This window comes from Alternaria arbusti, assembly GCF_024043155.1.
Source record: "Alternaria arbusti strain BMP 1465 chromosome Unknown scaffold_11, whole genome shotgun sequence".
NCBI lineage: Eukaryota > Fungi > Ascomycota > Dothideomycetes > Pleosporales > Pleosporaceae > Alternaria > Alternaria arbusti.
The window spans coordinates 607,208-625,789 of record NW_026249951.1 but is presented as its reverse complement, the minus strand read 5'-3'; the positions used below and the strand labels follow the sequence as shown (position 1 = coordinate 625,789).

Here is an 18,582-nt window from a genome sequence, read left to right as displayed (position 1 = left end):
CTCGCCACGGTATGGCCGTTGTTCTGAACAGCGAGTGATGGCTAGCGAAGGGTGATACTGCCGATGACTGGGCGAGCGTCGGGTGTGTCTTGCGTCTCGTCTGACAAACCACACCACAGCATGCCCTTTCAGACGGCCCTCCAACTCGCCTCGAGATTAGCGCGCCCGGGCATCATTCAGCCTATCATCCTATCTGCCAATCGATAATGATAGCTGCGAGACCCTGCCGGTTGAACTATGTTTTGAAACATCCATACAGCGTCGCGTCTCTCCCGCTCTTCGTGATGGTGATGACGCTGCGCGCTCCACTGAATATGTCACGCACGACAACGCCGTACCGCCCGCGGTGCCACCCTCCAGCATCACAGAAGCAACACCGGGCATGCTGATGTCGTTGTTGATTGAGTGCTTTTGGACGCGCTGTGGCCGGCGTCAACGTTGCCCGCACACCACAAGACTCGCGACGCCTTCCTGCGATGCAGAAGCGTACGAGCGATGTGTCTCACGATGTCCACAACAACTCCACCAGCCACGCATGCCCAGAGGTGTAGGAATGTATCGCGTCAAGTCGCCCGACGCGAGGGTAGAAAAATGGTCCATTGCCACACCCATCGCGCAACACTGGAGCGAGAACTTGACATGCCGGGCTTACGCAGGAACGTAAGCCATGGTGCAAGAACAGGATCCCCGTTGAGCGTGATTTGCCCGCGAGCTGAAGGGCCTGGGATCCGCGCCCTCCCAGTGGTCGAAAACACGGCTATTCTTAATGGTGCGACATACTCGTGTGCAGCTCTCTGCAAGTCGCCACCGATACCATTCTTCTTCGAAGGGTGTAAAGAAATTCGGTTGGTGGGATGCATGGTCATATAGCTGCACATGCGGCCTTAATCCATCTCGCAAGTGTGTTTCAGGTGTTGGGCTGCCACTTCGGCTACCACTCGTGCAGCGACCAATTGTGGTGGTGTACCAGACAAAGCAACCAGCTGCTCTATCTAGGTATCGATAGTAGACGCAGTTGGCTGGCTATGACGCGGATGAAGTGGATGCCTCACCATTTACACTTCCGCCGCGGTATGAGTTATGCATGTTGGTGCCTCGTATAAGATTCGGCACAAATAGAAACGAGCTATCGAATGCTGCGGGTGCAAAGTTATGAAGCCGCCGGCGAGGCCTAAGTGGCTTACTCGTAAAAGCGGCGTGTCTTTCGCGTGACAAGCGTTGGTCGACTCGAACAGGCCCGATGGCATCCGCCTGGCCGTCATCCCCCACATTGACTGCAGAGCTTATTGATCGAGAATAGCGTCTACTGCAGGTACAATGCAGGAACAAACGGTAAGTGAGACCCCGTACAACATGCGGGCTTATCGTGACTCCAGGAAAAGATTTCGTGGGATTTTCGCGCCGTCTGCTCGCCCTACCACTGTCGTCATGCTCACTGCTTCATGTCAAGACGATGCAATTTCTAGAAGGCCACATCAGCGGGGCTCCCTTACGACTCAACAGGGTCCTGATGCGACTCAAGTTGAAGAAGGGCTCTTCCGTGGTGTGGGCCGTGTCAGTTAGCGTGTGCGGCGTGGTCATGCCATAGCTTCGGCGCCGGGGAACGACGCATGGCTTCCATAGCACAACTCCACTCGACTCTCTCTCCACTTCTTCAGCCTTGTCATTGGCCGAGACTCACGAGGCCCTGATCTTCGTCCTCTCGAAGGAAGTTTTCCAGCCTGGCGGGGTTGGGGCTTCCATCCCGCTCGCCCATGATTTGGCTATCGCGATGGTGTGTCCTTTGACTCGCTAGCACGTCTATCGGAAGTACAGCCATGTGTGCCGGCTTGACCAACACCAGAGCTAGTCGACCGTGCCACTCAGGTTCCTGCGTTTGTTCCGTCATGCCGCGGGTCAATGTTACTTTTACGCGTTAGAAACGAAGTGTGGCTTCCGAAACCATTGAGGGCATGACTACACAACGTGAATAGTTGCAAGGTGTCTCTGCTGGTAGGATGCGCACCAGGTGCCTCCCTGGAGGCTTGACAAATCTGACGTACCGTCCCCAAGGCACCGATACCGGGAACGTCGTCTTCTGGAATTGTGAAACTCATCAAAGGTCGCCATTGCCGAAGAGGCAATGACAACGGCTATGTCACCCCAATAAGGCAGCTGGCAGATCGCTGAGCCCACCGCGTCGGGGTCTCAAGCACGGTCAGACATGCTTCTAACGAAATTCGCGTTATGCTCAAGCAGGGTCAAGCTCGTCTGTAATCTCCCGAGAGCCCGCACGACTGGTCCCTGACCCTGTGGCTTCTGGAATTCTTCCCCACACTGATGCTCGGTGCTTGCTGCTGAATGCATGTGGATGTGCTATGCGGTGTGCTGGTCCAGCCAGGGCAACCCTTCCTGCGAGACACCGCCTTGACATTGTTGAGGCCAGTGTCTGATGCGAAAGGCATCGGTTGGACATGTGTCTCGTCTAGTCGAGACGGCAAGTGGGAATTCCCACAGGTCCGCGTTCTGGAGCCGTCGTGGCTATTGCCGAAGCAGCTGGCCTGAGAGCAGGCGGTCGAGGTCGCACCGCTACGGGCTGGATCTCACCATCAGCCCGACACACGTGGGATTCTATCGACAATATCGGCATACGATAAGCCCGCGGTGAAACGACCGTGAATGTGGTTAGCACCAGGTCCCGGGTGGATAAGACCCGTGTTATTCAATGCTGTTAAGTTTCGAAAGCTTCCATTCATCGCAAATCACTCGGCACGTCGCGCCTTGGCTGGTCATCGAAATCTCTGCAGACCGTCCTCTGGTCATGACACGAGACCTCGACAGGCGACATCTCCCCAAGTCGGCGAGACAAGACCACCAGTGCTCATGGCACCAGGGTCTCGCAACGCTGCGGGACAAACCGACCATGGACGGCTAGTGACTGTGCTCCCCAACGTATGGAAAGTCGCCGATCGAGCGCAGATCTTGGGCATACGGGCGCGTCGGCACGACGATCGCAATTGAAAGTGACGCGCGTGAAGTTGTACATGCTCGATAGTTCTCCTCGACCAGAGGATGGGGCGTAGACGAGCAGGTAATTGTCATGAACATGTGAACCTGACGTACTATAGTAGCTTATTGACGTAAACTTTGTCCAGGACCGGTAAATTCAGAGTCGTAAAGACAGCGAGCAAGTTGGCAGCCGTAGCGTCCCCGCGGCTGCAAGCAACCTGGTATTCACCGATCATGTTGACTACTGACTGACTGAGCACTCGACGTCGCTATCAGCCGCCGTACGGGCCGACTGACTCTGTTCACATGTACAGCCAAAAGCGAGCGGCGCCGCGGTAGAGCAAAGGAAACCCGGGTCGAGAACTCGAGAGCACGAGGCGCGCACGCCGCAGTGTCCGACCGAACATGTCCTCCTACGCTCTGACGCCGAAAGTTCCTCCATGGCCTCCATCCCGCGCCAATGCCGAGGCACCGCATGAATCCAGACGCACGGCGCTTTGTTTCGCGGCATCCTCAGGCAAAAAGCCATCTTCTGGAAACATACGAAATGCAAACCGCATGAACAGAGACGACGAGAATAGGGCATTCCCTGCGCCCTCGTGGCCACGGCCCATCCATCTCATACAGGATCCTCGCTGAAACATGGCAGATCTCAACGGCGAATGATCTGAAGCAGCGACAGCGGCTGTGTCGAAGTCGCCATACGTCCCTGGCACTGTGCCCGTCTCACAGGCCTGCGCGTGCTCCCCAATCTGCGAAACACCCAGGTGTCATCCAACGGTCGCGTCGAGCTTCCGCGACAGCGCCGCAGCAACCGCGCAATACTTCCGAACAGGAACGTGAAACAGGCCTCAGAAGTAGTGATGTTGTAATCAGTCGCAGCCTAAGCCACGTATTACTCTTCCTATCAATTATTCAAATGATTCATCAGCGGCCATGGAGAGAAGAGGTCGCTTGAGCGCGCGGCGAAAAGTCTTTTGAGGTTCCTCGGGCCCGCCGAAGCTTAGCCGGTGTCACGTGCCGGTCGGAGAAACGCGCGCGCCGACGCGCTAGTGCGGCGGCCATAAAAACTTCGCACCTCTGCGTACTGCTTCTGCTCCTCGCGGCGCAGGACGATAGTCCGTTTCCCCGGTTGCTTGAGGGTCATATTCCATGTCCCTTCATGTGTCGTCGACCTGCCAGAGAGAACATATTGCATCATCTATCATATACACTTTGTGGGGGCGCCTGTTTCTAGTGGCGCCTTCACTGGAAAAAGGTAGAACATACTTTCGTGACTCGCAGCCTTTGCTGCACCAGTACGCTCAAGTCGAGGCCCTATGCCTTCTGAGCAGCACTGAACGCGCAGATGTCTTGCTTGTGGCTTTGCAGTGACTCGATTCATCTCTGTGAGCAAGCATCCATCATTCGTCGTTCCGAAGCTGGACTAGCGCTATATCTACAGCAGTGAACCTCCCGGCGTCAAGTTGTCTGCAAATTGAGCGGCGCCGTTTTGTTGCACTCCGAAATGTATGCTTCATGACGCGAGTAGTTATGTTGATGTTATGGTCGTAGAATGTGTATGTCAGGAGCTGAACCCCTTCAAGGTGAATTCTCCGAAGACGACAGCGAACACGTGCCCTGGCGAGTTTAATCTATATCCGTTTCCCAATATGCTTCGCACCCTGTGAACACGCCATTGACGTGAATGTCTCTGGTCTGAGAATATTCGTTTCTCCCGATATTGTCGTGCGGCGTTGATAGAGTTGCGCAGTGGCGAATCCGAATTATGATCCCGATGAACATTATCAAAACCGGTGCAATTTGGCCAGGAGTACCACAACATGCTCACAGGCAATTGACCATAGTCAGACGATAGAAAGACAGTCCAATGAATAAGGGTAAAATACTGTTTGCTATCGGATGTCGTGGAAATAAATACATATCGAATTGCTCGTTATTACGCGTATTTCACACGTGCGCCAAAGGCCCAAAAATTAATTCCTCAACTGAGCGACCCTTCTCCTAAATACCAAAGTTGTCTTCGTTTGCATGCCCTCTCATTACGTCAGTACGACTTTGTCTGAGGGCCAACGGTTGAAAATCACTCTGCCGTTGTGAATCCCGAGGTCGTTGCGGTCATATCCGCGGAAGAAACATCATGACTTCACTCATAGCAGTATATCAACACTACTGTGACATGTATCAATAGCGATCAAGAGTGATAGAAAAGAAGACTCGTTCATTCATTAGATCACCCCATGAAATAGCTAACACACAACCACGGGTACTACACTATATCATACACGGAACATCCGACTCCACCCTCTTCCCCCTTAAGCGGCCTGTGTCTGCATCTGCGTCTGACTAGCAGGCTGTTGCGTCCCGAGCAACCTCTGAAGGTCACCCAGACCAGCTCCAGCCCTCTTCTTCCTCTGCTTCCCGCCCTCTTTCTCCGCAAACGCCAAGCCCATCAACTTCCTCTTCTCCTCTTGAATGCCCAACACCCGCTCCTCTACACTACCTTCGACTACCAGACGAAAGACCTTCGTCTCGCGCTTCTGCCCTAATCGATGCACACGGTCCACGGCTTGATCTTCAATGGCAGGCGCCCACCACGAGTCCGCCAGAACGACTTGGTTTGCGGCAACGAGGTTCAAGCCGACACTGCACACGGCGAGTGAGGCGAGCATGATGGTCGTCTTTGGATCGGAGTCTAGCGCTTCGAGGGCGACGTCGCGTTGTGTGGCGGACATGGAGCCGTCTATGCGTACGTACTTCAGACCGTAGAGGGTGAGGTGTGGCTCTAGGAGATCGAGGAAAGAGGTCCATTGGCTGAAGATGATGGTCTTGTTTGTGGGGTCGTTGGCGGATGCCCGAAGAATGTCGAGAAGTGCCTCAACTTTGGTACTGGTGTTCTTCTCGTGAGATTGCCTGTCGGCGATCTGGTCCTGTGTCAACGGCGCGGGAGCAGCGCCGGACAGTTCCTTTGCGGGTTTCACTGTAGTAGTTGCGATGGAATCCAAGTCTGCACGGCACATGGGGCACTTGTGTTGGGTTTCGATGACGCGTTCTAGACAGGGAGTGCAGAAGACGTGAGCGCATTTGGTGATGACGGGCTCTTTGTATACGTCCAAGCAGATCGGACAGTCTTCCTGCGATTCGATGGAGAGTTGAAGCATCTTCTGGAGCGCGGCCTTGTTCTCTCCTGTAAGATCGACAACACCTTCTGCTTCGAGCTGCTTCATGATGGAGTCGAGGCGCTCTTCACCCACGAGCTGCCAGTGGTTGCAAACTTGTCGCATTCGGAGCAGTACCTCAAGGAGATGGCGGTAAGTATCCCCGGCGTTCTTCTTCCCGATGTTGTGCTTGTAGACGTCCAGCGTACCCTTAGCCTGAGCCTCCAAGGCGTCGTACTTCTCCTGTTCATGCGGATGTAGCTTGATCTTATGCACGTATTCGGACAGCTCAGGTAGTCGTAGGTCAATGAATGACATCTCCTTCTTGCGACGCAAACAGATACCTGACATCAGCTGCTGGAGCACCTTGTGGCCTTGGACGTCGCCTTGCATGACTGGACGCATGATGGCACTGTGGAAGATTTCGAAAGAGTCAAGACCACCCGAAAGACGTAGGAAACGGACTTGAGAGTAGAGATCCTTGAGATTGTTGATGATTGGAGTGCCAGTAAGCGTCCAGCGGGACTGCGCGATCAAATTGGTGATGGCGATTGTCTTCTTGGCTTTCGGGTTCCTTATGCCATGGCCCTCATCGAGGATGACTCGGCGCCACTTGATAGAGAAGGGTCCGGATCGTCGTGGAACAGTAGGCTTCGTCTGCGAGTACCAGTCAGAAGCAACAGACTCGTAAGTGCTGATCACGACATCGTAGTTTTCGATCGACTTGGGTGTGATGGGTTCCTTCCTTTGACCGTGCCAGAACATAACACGAAGAGCGTGTTCGGGCTTGACATGCTTCTTCATCTGAGTGCTCCAGTTGCTCATCACCGATACGGGAGCGAGGATCAGCGTGGCACCGGATGAATCGTCTGCGCGGAGGTTCAGTGCACGATCCGCCAGAATGAGCGAGATGGTCTGAATAGTCTTTCCCAGGCCCATGTCATCGGTCAGGATACCCCCAGAAGCTAGTGTTGGATTCTTGATCGAGAAGCTCGTTGCTACGTTCGTGAAGGCGTTCTGGTCGCGAGTGTGTCGTCGCCAAAGCTGGACCACTTCTTTGGTGTTCGGTGCTGGTAGTCTGGGGCTTTCCTTGTCGAGCATCCATTGCAGGCCTTGCAGCTGGAAGGGGTGCAGCTCAGTGAGAAGAGCGTCGGGTTGGGGCGCTTGTGGCATTTTCGCCTGCCGAATGTTAGTGGTAGATACTGGTGTCGCACGTGCGCATCACTTACCAGGTCTTCTTCCTTGACGCCGTACTCTTCCACTATCTCCTCGACGTTTCTTGGGTTGAAGCGTAGGCTTCCGCCGATGATGTCCTCCATACTAGGCCCTGGCACGAGACCTGGTCCCTGTGAAGAGCTACCAGCAAATTCGCCCATGCTACTCTCGGGTGCCTGGCTACCCGCAACACCCACGACGGCAGCGCCCTTCTTTTTGGCCTCTTTGGCGGCTTGCTTGGCTATACGCTCGCGTTCCCTCGCAGCCGCCTTCGCAGTCGCAGCTTCCTTGCGCTGTTGGTCTGAAGCATGTCCGATAGGAAGTCCGTCGCGTCGCATCCGTGTCATGAGCTGTTGCTTCACGGCTGGGTCATTAGTGCCGTATAGCTTAAGCTGCATAGGGCAGTCATATTCGCCCTTCTCCTCTGTGAGCTGCGCCTCGATAAGCAGACTGCGCTCGTCCATGTATTTGGCCAACTTGGATGCGGGTCCTCGTGGAAGGTGTCCGATCTGTGCACCTTGTACGTTGCTCACTTTGATCGCATTACTGTCAAACCTATTGTGGGGTTCGCGACTCAGAATCACCATCTCGCCCTTCGTTGCGTATCCATTGTAGAATCACAAGCCCACAACCTTGTCGTCCTTGATGCCATATAGTATGTAGTCGTACTGCTGCTGGTTGTATGCTTGCGTCGCATCCGGGACTTCCTGGGAGGCGTCGTCTTCGTCGTCTTCGTCGATAAAGATGGCGTCTGCTTGCGACGAGCCAGATGTAGTGCGTTGCGCTTGGTTGTGCGATGTACGAGCTTGCTTGGGTGCGCGGTGCGGGCTCGAAGAGTAGGCGGGCGCATCGTCGTCTCCTGTGAGGTCAATGGCCTCGTAGGCGCGTCGTTTAGGAGGCATTGCGCGTCGAACAATAGGTGCTGGGAGATACGAGAGATGAATTGCGCGACGGCGGGGAAGGCTTTATGACGTTTGTCGCACGAGGGTGTTCGCGAAATTTCGCGACCGTTGGACGGGGGAGGAGACGATAAGGGGATAAGGGTTTCAGGTACCTGGCACGCTAAGGCGCGGAAGCAGGTGACATCACAGACAGGGGTTGCCAGGCACGCTCCGATTGCGGTTTGGTCAAGGAGATGAGGAGACGCAAATCGCAATCAACGGTCGAGTTACTCTCCAGATATACCTGTGAGGATACAGTGTCTTTGTCTCGGACGCCCAAGACATGCGCTCAATCGGCAAACAAAGCGACCAGTCTTTTCTTGTAGCGGTGCGCAACATGAGACGAGAAAACGACGAAGCGCATCGGCACCTTTTGCTGTAAAGAGACCGTCTATTCGATACATCGTGAGCGAAAGAGCATTTCAGGCGATTGGAGAACTCAATCCACTGCCAGATGCTCATCGTGACTCTGCTGGCTGTTACATGATGCGTTCATTATTGTAAGATTCCGTGCCTTAAGCTACTTCCCTAGACGTCCCCCTCCCATTACACCCTTCTACCCTAATTTGCTATCACGTATGCCATGGGCAAGCACTTTCGCCCCATAGGTCTCAGCCGACACTGCCGTCCCGCATCAGCCCATGTCTCATCAGAATTGTACAAACAGCGGCGGGAACAAGAAGAGGATGAACTGCACAATTGGCGGGATGGAGCCCAGAATGCCCCTGCACAGCTTCGCCAGTCGCACGCTGCCGTTCTCCTGCTCCGCTTCGTAGTATCCGCAAACGATGCTGCCGATGAGCCAGAGCAACAGCAAGGTCAGCATGATGGCGTACCAGGCGGCGTGCAAATGGTACGGATTGGTGCCCCAAGACTCCCAGAGGCTGCGGAGGTTGTAGTAGATGATGCTGCGCAGTGGGACGCCGTCGTATTGCAGTTTGTAGATTGTTTTCCATTTCGCCAACTGTGCAGAGAAGCGAGTCAGCCACCTTGTCGGCAACAAATGAAGGATGCAATGTCTTGGGCGATGCAGAGCGAGCGACGACGGTTTGGCGATGAGCCCCTATGAGCTCGACATACTCTGCCCCTGGCCTTTTCCTCTGCCAACGCACGCTCATACGCTTCTGCCGTCTCGGCTTCTGCCTTCTCGCGCGCCTCGGCCAGAAAGTCTTCGATGTCGAGGATGAGGTATTTGGCGATGACGTCACGCTGCTTCTTGATCAAGGCGTCTTTGGCCGCCAGCTCTTCCGCGACGGGCATTGCGGGGCTGGTAAGCGTGTTGCTCTTGTGTGTGCGATAGTGAAGGCTGTGGAGGGGTTGAAGCGGAAGAGGTAATGCAGCAGACGACCTCTTGTCTGTTTGGGCAAGCTCTGGCAACGGCGTATCTGCTATCTGCTGACGTGGGAGAAAGCGCGAGTGGATTGTCGCTGGGGAAAGTGCATCTGGAAATGCGTCCAGTGCAGGAGCTGCTGCGATGGATGTCCTATGACCACCAGTCACGCCTGCCTCATCTGAGAAATCAATCATGCTCGCATGCACACACTTGGTCCGCCTGTAGGCCTCCTTGCAGGCTACCTCGGCGACTGCATGTCAGTGAGCCCCAGCTACATTGTGGTGTCTTAGTATTGTTCATCGCACATGGCTTCTGGTGCTAGAGTAGTAGTTCAGATTCCTGGAAGGGGCACCCTTATTCGCAGGCGGATACGGGTGCCACACCAAGGACCTTGGGCGTACTATTGTGCGACTGGAGGGCTACACAAACGGGAAGCGTGGAAAGGGCGTCTGATGCATGTGCAAATGGCTTGCTATTGTTCTGCGAACACGGTTGAAAAGAGCATGGCAACCGTTGGTTTTCTGCCAAGCAGCGGACATAAGCTCGCACCCCACTATGGCCTTGAACTTCATTCGCGCCTGGCTCGAGACCATCTTCCTGTCGCCATATCGCCTGCTGCGCGCATTGCTACCTGCGAGCGCATATCCCACCAACCCCAAGGCAAAAGGCGTCAGGGAAAGAATGCCGAAATACTACCACGACGACGAGGCATGGGCGGACATTGAGCCACTTCCCCAGGATGACGGCGGCCTGCATCCGCTCGCTGCCATCGCATACACGGAGGAGTACAGCGAGGCCATGGGCTACCTGCGCGCCGTCATGGCAAAGAACGAGTTCAGCGAGCGGGTGCTCGGCCTCACGGAGCACATCATCAGCATGAACCCCGCGCACTACACTGTCTGGTACGTCGTATGCTCGGTCAAGTTGCGGAGTTTCGGAGGAGACACTGCCTACCAGCAGTCGCACAGGGAGCTCTCCAACACCCACCCTGCTAACCCCCCCGCAGGCTCTACCGCGCCAAAACCATCTCTGAGATTGGTCGATCACTGAAGGATGAAATCGCATGGCTCAACCCGACCGCACTAAAGCACCTCAAGAACTACCAGATCTGGCACCATCGACACACCATCATCGACGAGCTCGGCTCATGTGAGGGCGAACCAGAGTTCATAAACTCCATGTTGGAATTGGACTCCAAGAACTACCATGTGTGGAGCTACAGGCAATGGCTGGTCAAGCGCTTCGATCTCTTCGACAAGCCCGAAGAGCTCGAGTGGACACACAGCATGATCGAGGAAGATGTGCGCAACAACTCTGCCTGGAACCATCGCTACTACCTAGTCGTTGGCGGTAGAGAGGAGAAGCCAAGCGCAGATCTTGTGAATCGGGAGATAGAGTATGTCTGTTATCGCCCCAAGCTGCTCGACGATACTAACCCCATAGGTACACCAAAGCAGCCATCCGGAAAGCGCCCCAGAACCAGAGCCCATGGAACTATGTCTTGGGTATCATTCGCGCAGCGGAACTTCCCAAGTCTACCCTCAAGGACTTCGCGGGTGAATTCGCTGATGTGCAGAGGCCAGACGACGTCCACTCAAGCCACGCTCTTGATCTCCTAGCCGACATCTATGCGGAAGAAGAGAACAGCAAAGAAAATGCGGAGAAAGCCCTGGAGCTGTTGGCGACAAAGTACGATCCGATCCGAGCAAACTACTGGAACTTTAGGAAAGGCCTCCTCGATCAACCAAAGGTTGCTGCGTAAACCCCATGATTAGCGTAAACTTGAGAAGCATTACAGAGATACCCAACTAGCGTTTTCAACATGGTCTGCGGATCCGCATGATCTGTTCCGACGTCCGCATGCAGTTTTCGTTCTGAGGAAGCCCTGTCTGAAACGTCGATAGCTATCGCAGGAAAGTTGCATCGTGATGGGAGCATGGACGCGTCTTCCACTCATGTGCGAGAGTTTTCCTTTCCGTCGGGGATCGCTCGCGCCAATCCCGCAGCCGTCATGTCATCCTAACATCAGCCTCCCAGCCAACCCCGTCTTCACCGTCTCGCCGAGTTGTTATCGGCTCCGGGCCTTCTGGACTCATCACCCGCATAGACAACTGATGCGCGTCCTCTGATAGGCAAGGCCGCGCCAAGTCCACCACTGTTTGGAGGCGGCAAACCCTGGCAGAAAATGGTCCCGCCGTTGATAACCGCTTCTGGAAATCCAAACCCTGGCCCAAGCTGCTGCATACCGGTCTCATGCTTGTGTCATTTTGCAGTCGCAGCGTGGTCGCTTGTTCCTTATCGAGAATCTATAGGGTAATTTATGCACTTTATAGGGTAATCGATACAACACATCGTGGATTCGATGTGCCACAGTGCTGCCTTTACCCCTCTGGCTCCAGGACCTGGACACTAGGGTTGCGGGTGCTTGCGGAGCGATAAGCCATCATGGTAGAGATAAAGGAGTGGCTCTTGTACCCTTAGACTGCGACCAAACAAAGCGTTTCTGAACACCAAACATCAAGCTCTTCGTCTACTTCTCATCTTACACTTGCTTCTAATACAATTCTGTGATACCCCAATCCTTTCCCTACTTTCATCATGGCCGTCAAGGAGTGCTACATCGACGAGGCGCCCCAGCAAAACCCATGGGTTCAGACTCCTCTGAGAGAGTCGTACGCGCTGTCTGAAGCAGCGGGATGGTACGGTCACACTCCCTCTCACCTTAGCCCCTCTCCTCGCTTTCACGTCACAATATGGCCCCATCTTCAAGAAAAGGGAATTCTAAATCGTAGAAGCAGAATCTTTCTCAAGCTGGAAAATCTCCAACCTTCTGGATCATTCAAGTCACGGTAAGCATCGATCCCTTCAGCCGCTACTCAATAGTGTACTGATTCGTCTACCAGAGGAATTGGCAACTACATCCTCCGTCGTCTCGCAGAACTCCCAGAAGGCTCGCGCCCTCACATATTCGCATCCAGCGGTGGCAATGCAGGCCTCGCTGCCGTCCACTCTGCTCGCGCTCTCAACTTACCGTGCACTGTCGTTGTACCCACCGCCACAGCACCTTTGATGGTTGCCAAACTACGAGCAGCGGGCGCGTACGAGGTTATCCAATACGGTGCAGCTTGGAAAGATGCAGACACATATCTCAAGGAGCATGTAATGCCCTACGTACGGTCCTCTCCAGGTATACAATTTGACTGAGACACTGACGCATCCATCAGGCACAAACTTCGACCATCTACTGCCCACCCTTTGATCACCCAGACATCTGGCAAGGCAACAGCACCTGCATGGACGAGATCGCGGCTCAACTCCCAGGCGAGCCAGACGTACTGATCTGCTCTGTCGGCGGCGGCGGCCTAATCAACGGTATCTGCCAGTCTATGGATAAACACCAAATGAGCAAGACAACCATCCTCGCCATGGAGACTGCTGGCGCCGAGAGTCTCAACGCAGCGCTCCAAGCGAAGGAACTCATCACACTACCCAAGATCACATCACAAGCAACAAGCCTAGGCTGCGCCCGCGTAACAGACGCAACCTTCAAATATGCACAGCGAGGCAACGTTCGAAGCATCGTTCTACCCGACGCAGAAGCAGCAATGGGCTGTTGGCGCCTCGCAGACGATGAGCGCATCATGGTAGAGCTCGCCTGCGGTATTAACGTCGCTCTCTGCTATGATGGACGACTCGAGAAGGCCCTCGGCCGCCCAGTCCGCCCAGAAGACAAGGTCGTCATTGTGCTTTGTGGCGGTAGCAACGTCACGAGCAAGATGCTGTGTGATTGGAGGAACGAGTACGCGTTTATTGAAGAAGAGACTGAGGCTAGGAGGCGCAAGAGCGATTCTGCGCTTGGTAGCGAGACACAGAGTGAGACGGGCAGTGTGAAGGATGTCGATGTGGGAATGGGCAATGTCCCAAGTGAGTACAGTAAGCCTCTGGTGATTGAGGGTATTGAGGTTGGCTGCGTAGAGTGCTCATAGGAGTAACTTCTTTTCCTTTTCCTTTTTCACGAATCTCCTTGCGCTCAGCCTTATATACTGAGGCGCTTCCATGATAGCGTTTAATGGCAAAAGCTTTACGTTCAATCTCCATGCGTTCACTCACCATACATTTTTCGTGGTGCTTGGTGTTGCCTTGGCTGCTGGGCTATGTCTGCTACCTCTCGAGAAGGTTTTTTTGGCAAGGCTCCAGGGCATCACGATGCGTCGTCTCTCTCGTTGCTTTCACTCTTAACATGTTCTGAGTTCACACTACTACTAGCGTCAGATGCTGTCACTGGTCTGACCTGCCTTGCGCGACAATGCTTTTACAAAAAAAATAACCTGCTCATGATGTCATGAGGCAAAAGAGTCTGCAAAGGATGTAAGAAGTGAATTGCTTTGTTCAGTCGTCTTGAGCGCTCAGAACAAGGCCTGTATAGTCTGGAGCGCTGTTCTATCTTGTAACGCTTTGTCTCACACGCCTGTACTGTGACTTGAAATACGATGTTTGACTTCATTCAAGAGTTTTGCATGCATTGTCGTTCTCGTGCGCGCGTGTTCTCTCGCTCCACATCAAGTCTTCGCTACCCTTTTCCCGTAACCACTGCTCACTACGTCATCGACTACGTCCACACCGTACAGCTAGACGTGCCCTTCCGTCAATCTCCGAAGGCGAGGTCATAACCATTCAAGCTCATTCCGCCATGGCTAACCCGCGAACAGTCATTAATCCATTTACCAAGAATGAACACCGCATGCGACGGAACACGAGGGGTACGAAATGGGTCACAGCTGGCCCTTCGATGGTAATCAAACAGGAACTTGACACTGAGCAGCGGCCAACACAGCCCAACCATTACAAGTTCAGTTTACTCAGCGACTCAAATGACGGGCCCACCGAGACGCGTGTGTCGTCATCGATAAGACACGAGACAAAACCACCATCACTATCTTCAAAGCCTTCTGCAACCAATACGAAGGTATCATACCAGGAAAGCTATGTAGTAGCACCAAGACTTCTCGACTTCTCGAAGCTTGAACAGACCTGGAAGATATCAGACTCGGCCGTCCTTCCTCGCTGTTCAGCGTCAACAGTACGGCCTGAGCAAGGAACAAAGCGCATGCGGAAGAACCAGATTTTGGATAAACCATCTGATGCTGATGAAGCTACAATCCGGAAGCAAAAACGTGAACAGAAGCAAGCTGTTTCCGGTCCGACTCATTGGTACCGCACAGCTAAGAACATCTACACTGCAGGCCCAAAGGGTGAGGGACAGAAGGTTTGGGAAGCGTACCAGCAGACACTTGGCCATAAGAAAGCTGATAATGGGCCCTCTGAGATCAGGCCTCCCGAAACAATGGTGAAAGTGAAGATCGAAAGGCGACCGCCTTGTCCTCTTCCACCCCCAACAAGTCCTGATGGAGTTCTCTTCCCACCGCTGCGGCCGCGGACGTCTCATACTGATAACAGTAACAAAGTAAACATACCCGACAGGCCAGATGCGCGGAGAGATTCTGGCTTCTTGAGCTCAATCTATGGACCACCGATAGCCGCTGAAAGAACAGTTGGATCAATAGTTGATGTGAGCAACGCTCACCCTCCCTTCCCAAGAATAGACACAGCACCGAAGGTACGAAGAGCTAAAGACGTGCCAATCGTAGATTTCCAACAGCCCGCTGAGAAGGAAGAGTCCAACTCATGGTGGAAACATTCGCCTTCCAGAGCACCTCAATCTTTGAAGTCCAAGATCTCACGTCCTGTCCCACTAATAGAACCAATCCAAGATACCACAGTCAACGTAACTGTAGAACGCGGTAGAATTGCCGGACCTACAGCTGAACTTCCCCTTCCCGTAACCCGCACTGACGTTCCCTTTTCCCAGCCGTCTTACGTCCATGAGAAGACTAAAGAAACTGGCCGACCCTCACCTCGAGCTTTTCATCTCCCTGGGTTCCATCTCAGTCCTGCTAAGAGCAAACGCAACGGCCGAGGGAAAGCAAATGTAGATGCGAACGACGACGCTCACTCGACACACTGGCACGACAAGGTCGTAGGACCAACGTTGAAGACCGGTAAGTCGTTGAAGCAAACTGCTATGCAGACTCTAGACAGCGTACACTCAGGGAGAAAGAAGACATTTTCGGAAATTAGCTTTGCGTGCCAGGGTAGGGTAGACGATGGACTGGATAGGTATCAGGTCAGTGAACAAAACTCGTCAAGCGACGATGAAGAGGACCTGTATCCTGAACCGTTGTTCTATGGTAAGATGTTAGGCAGAGATAAGAAGTTATCTGGACCTTAACTTGGGGTTTTGAAGGACTAATGAGGCCCTCCTTCGCGTCACTTCTTTCATGGAAGGCCGGATGACGTTTCCATTGTACTATTTTCTATTTATTCATCCTCTGATAATCTCACTGTGGACAGCTTTCGAGCAAGCGTCAAGACGCGCTTGTATTCATATGATAATACATTCATCCTTCACTTGTATTATCTACACCCCTCACACCGAGGCAACCCTTCAACTCGTATCCCCGTGAAAGACCATTACGCAGCCCGACATTGATGAGACGCGGGCATACCATTCGGACGCCTGACATGGCACTACACTGCTCGCATGATCACTTCTCCAAAAGCCGCAACACTCCCCGACCCAATCGTAGTCCTAGCGCTCTGATCATAAATCTGAACCTTGGCGCGCCAGGTATTCTCTAGACCAGGGTAGTAATACTGCACATCCCTATCTATCTGCTGGTAGTCCGAATCAGTGTTGAGCAGACAGGCGTCTTGCGAGTCGCTGAAGCAGTCAACAAAGTCGAGACCGCCGTTGGTAAAGTACGTCCTCGTACGTTTTGCGCTTGTCAAGTATACTTGCGGCCACAGAGCGACAAACTTTACATGCTATCCATCCTTTGCCTTGTCCAGCGAAACATCGGCATCTACATGTGTTCTGATGCCATTCAACTCCGACAACGCAGCAATGAGATCCTTCTGCGGCCCACCCAGATGCTCCAACACCTTCACTAGATTCTCTGTTTTGGGAATGAGCTTGTTTTGCGCTATTTTGATGAAAGAAGCGAGTGGTTTGAAAGCAGTTGCTGCTATCTCCTCGAGCAGGTAGTGTTGGTGATCCAGCGGTGTGGTGGACGAGTTGGACATATTGAGGAAGCTTGAAGTCGAGCCTGCTTCGCTTTCTTCGCTACGTGCGATCTGCTGTTTGGCAAGTCGATCGCGATCAACTACCGCATAAGTGATTGTAGCCTTGAGTCCTAGCGGCATTTCTTCGGTGCACACCACCCCATCTGGCTGGCTACACAGGGTCGCTTTGTATTCCGACCCATGCTGCCCAACGAGAAAAGTGGACACGTTTGACATGGAACTCGGCTGGATGCGGATCGTGGCAGATGAGTGTGGCCAGAATATCTGGGATAGCACAGAATGATTGTGCAGGATCTGGAGAATGCCATCGGCGTTGAGGCCGTCTGGGAGCGGGTATGTGCTTTTGCTGCCTGTTTTGGTAGAATACAAGACTTGCCACTTGTCAGATATCCACTGAATATACCTGCCAGTTGCTGGCGAAGGCACACGTACAAGATGCCATTATACGAGATTTGTCTCCCTGAACTTGATTACTAGCAATGTGTCGCCTCTTCAGTAACGAAGGGGAGGATGCTGATGAAGTCAGGCCGTGGGCACCAAGGTAGTAGCGGTCGTGCCTTTGACTCCGGAGAATGACGTTGTTTGCAAACCGGGGTGGTGGAGAAGCTTCTAAACAAATGCTTAAACGGCAGCCGCGGCAGCGGAGAAGTTTCGGAAGCAATGTCTGAACGGTAATGACGGCACTGGCCTTGTAGTGTATTCAATAGCCTTGCATCATCACCTCTGTACCAACTCAAGCCCTATGCAAACATCTAGTGATAGTGATATACACGTGTATGACGCAGAAGCTGTTCACACTGCTTGGAAATGGACTAAAGTATGAAGGAGCGTGGGAAGCTTACTTAGGACTGAGTCTCGTATTCTTAGGCAGATGTGGAACGGCGTCGCGTGCTGCAGTCTCTAAATAGTTGCATGCAGAACTAAATGTGAAGGATGCCGGTATCAGATGGCTGTATTGACTACTAGAGTGAGATATTCTGACATTGCACAGTCCATCCGAGCTGGAGGCGGAGGATTATGGAGTTGCTCGCACAGGCCACGTGCTGCCAGAGTTTTTGGAAAGCTAAAAGAGGGTAAAATAGTTTCGAAACGGGTTGCCTGACCGTTTTGGCCCCGGCTGATCATCCGCCGTGCATCCGGCGGAGAACGGATGGTCCCAGTGTAGTAAATTATGGGCATGGAAACGAGGATATGCATGAGATGGGGTATTATTAGGCTGGTGAAGATGGGAGGCTGGTAAGATTTAGCATGATGGAGGAGGAGTGGCAAATGCAGGCGCCTGCAGGCTGGGACGAGGAACACGATGAAGCGACTGGAGATGGGACAAGTTTTGGGCTGTGTCGATTGCGAAGATTGCAGAGCTTTAGCCCGGGTTTGTACTCGTGATGTTCATGGAAGGGCGTTGGTGTCTTGACTACGAGTAAGCCGAGACTGATAACTGCGAACTTCATCAGCATCGTCTGCATAGTGGGACGGGCCCTGGGGCGTAGGTGATGAGGCACGGGCGGGAACAGGCGCAACTCATGGCAGTCTCCATCCTCCCGTCAACTCACGCGACGGCCCACTGACCAAGACCAACGTGGCCTCATGAGAGATCCGAACGCGCCACTGCTAAGAAGGATGTTTCCCTATTAGCAGCCTGGCGCATCATTGCCATGGTCTCGTACTACCCCACGATGCAGCCATGGACGAAAATAACCGTGCAGCAAGAAACGAAACAAAACTACCTTAAGGCAGCTAGAGGGCCGACGATATCCAGGTAAATATCATGGTCGGAGGCTAGTGAGTCGATCCGAAGGGAATT

At 53.4% G+C, this 18,582-nt stretch overlaps 6 protein-coding genes across 6 annotated transcripts; 3 read left to right on the top strand and 3 right to left on the bottom strand.

Moving 5' to 3' along the window:
- Nucleotides 1-5,303: 5,303 nt before the first annotated feature.
- On the bottom strand, nt 5,304-8,263 carry J4E86_007842 (uncharacterized protein; the record flags this gene model as incomplete). Its single annotated transcript, XM_051448357.1, has 3 exons — nt 5,304-7,325; nt 7,376-7,916; nt 7,983-8,263. The coding sequence occupies 3 exons, from the start codon at nt 8,261-8,263 to the stop codon at nt 5,304-5,306; spliced, it is 2,844 nt and encodes a 947-aa protein (XP_051300624.1).
- Nucleotides 8,264-8,951: 688 nt separating this feature from the next.
- Nucleotides 8,952-9,562, bottom strand: J4E86_007841 (uncharacterized protein; the record flags this gene model as incomplete). The annotated part of the gene is made up of 2 exons (XM_051448356.1): nt 8,952-9,266; nt 9,383-9,562. The coding sequence occupies 2 exons, from the start codon at nt 9,560-9,562 to the stop codon at nt 8,952-8,954; spliced, it is 495 nt and encodes a 164-aa protein (XP_051300623.1).
- Nucleotides 9,563-10,190: 628 nt separating this feature from the next.
- On the top strand, nt 10,191-11,397 carry J4E86_007840 (uncharacterized protein; the record flags this gene model as incomplete). Its single annotated transcript, XM_051448355.1, has 3 exons — nt 10,191-10,537; nt 10,642-11,031; nt 11,079-11,397. The coding sequence occupies 3 exons, from the start codon at nt 10,191-10,193 to the stop codon at nt 11,395-11,397; spliced, it is 1,056 nt and encodes a 351-aa protein (XP_051300622.1).
- Nucleotides 11,398-12,233: 836 nt separating this feature from the next.
- On the top strand, nt 12,234-13,621 carry J4E86_007839 (uncharacterized protein; the record flags this gene model as incomplete). Its single annotated transcript, XM_051448354.1, has 4 exons — nt 12,234-12,334; nt 12,431-12,484; nt 12,539-12,806; nt 12,860-13,621. 4 exons carry the CDS (start codon nt 12,234-12,236, stop codon nt 13,619-13,621), a joined length of 1,185 nt encoding a protein of 394 aa, XP_051300621.1.
- A 704-nt stretch (nt 13,622-14,325) lies between these two features.
- On the top strand, nt 14,326-15,773 carry J4E86_007838 (uncharacterized protein; the record flags this gene model as incomplete). Its single annotated transcript, XM_051448353.1, has 2 exons — nt 14,326-15,694; nt 15,724-15,773. The coding sequence occupies 2 exons, from the start codon at nt 14,326-14,328 to the stop codon at nt 15,771-15,773; spliced, it is 1,419 nt and encodes a 472-aa protein (XP_051300620.1).
- Nucleotides 15,774-16,223: 450 nt separating this feature from the next.
- J4E86_007837 (uncharacterized protein) lies at nt 16,224-16,898 on the bottom strand (the record flags this gene model as incomplete). The annotated part of the gene is made up of 2 exons (XM_051448352.1): nt 16,224-16,511; nt 16,563-16,898. The coding sequence occupies 2 exons, from the start codon at nt 16,896-16,898 to the stop codon at nt 16,224-16,226; spliced, it is 624 nt and encodes a 207-aa protein (XP_051300619.1).
- Nucleotides 16,899-18,582: the final 1,684 nt, after the last annotated feature.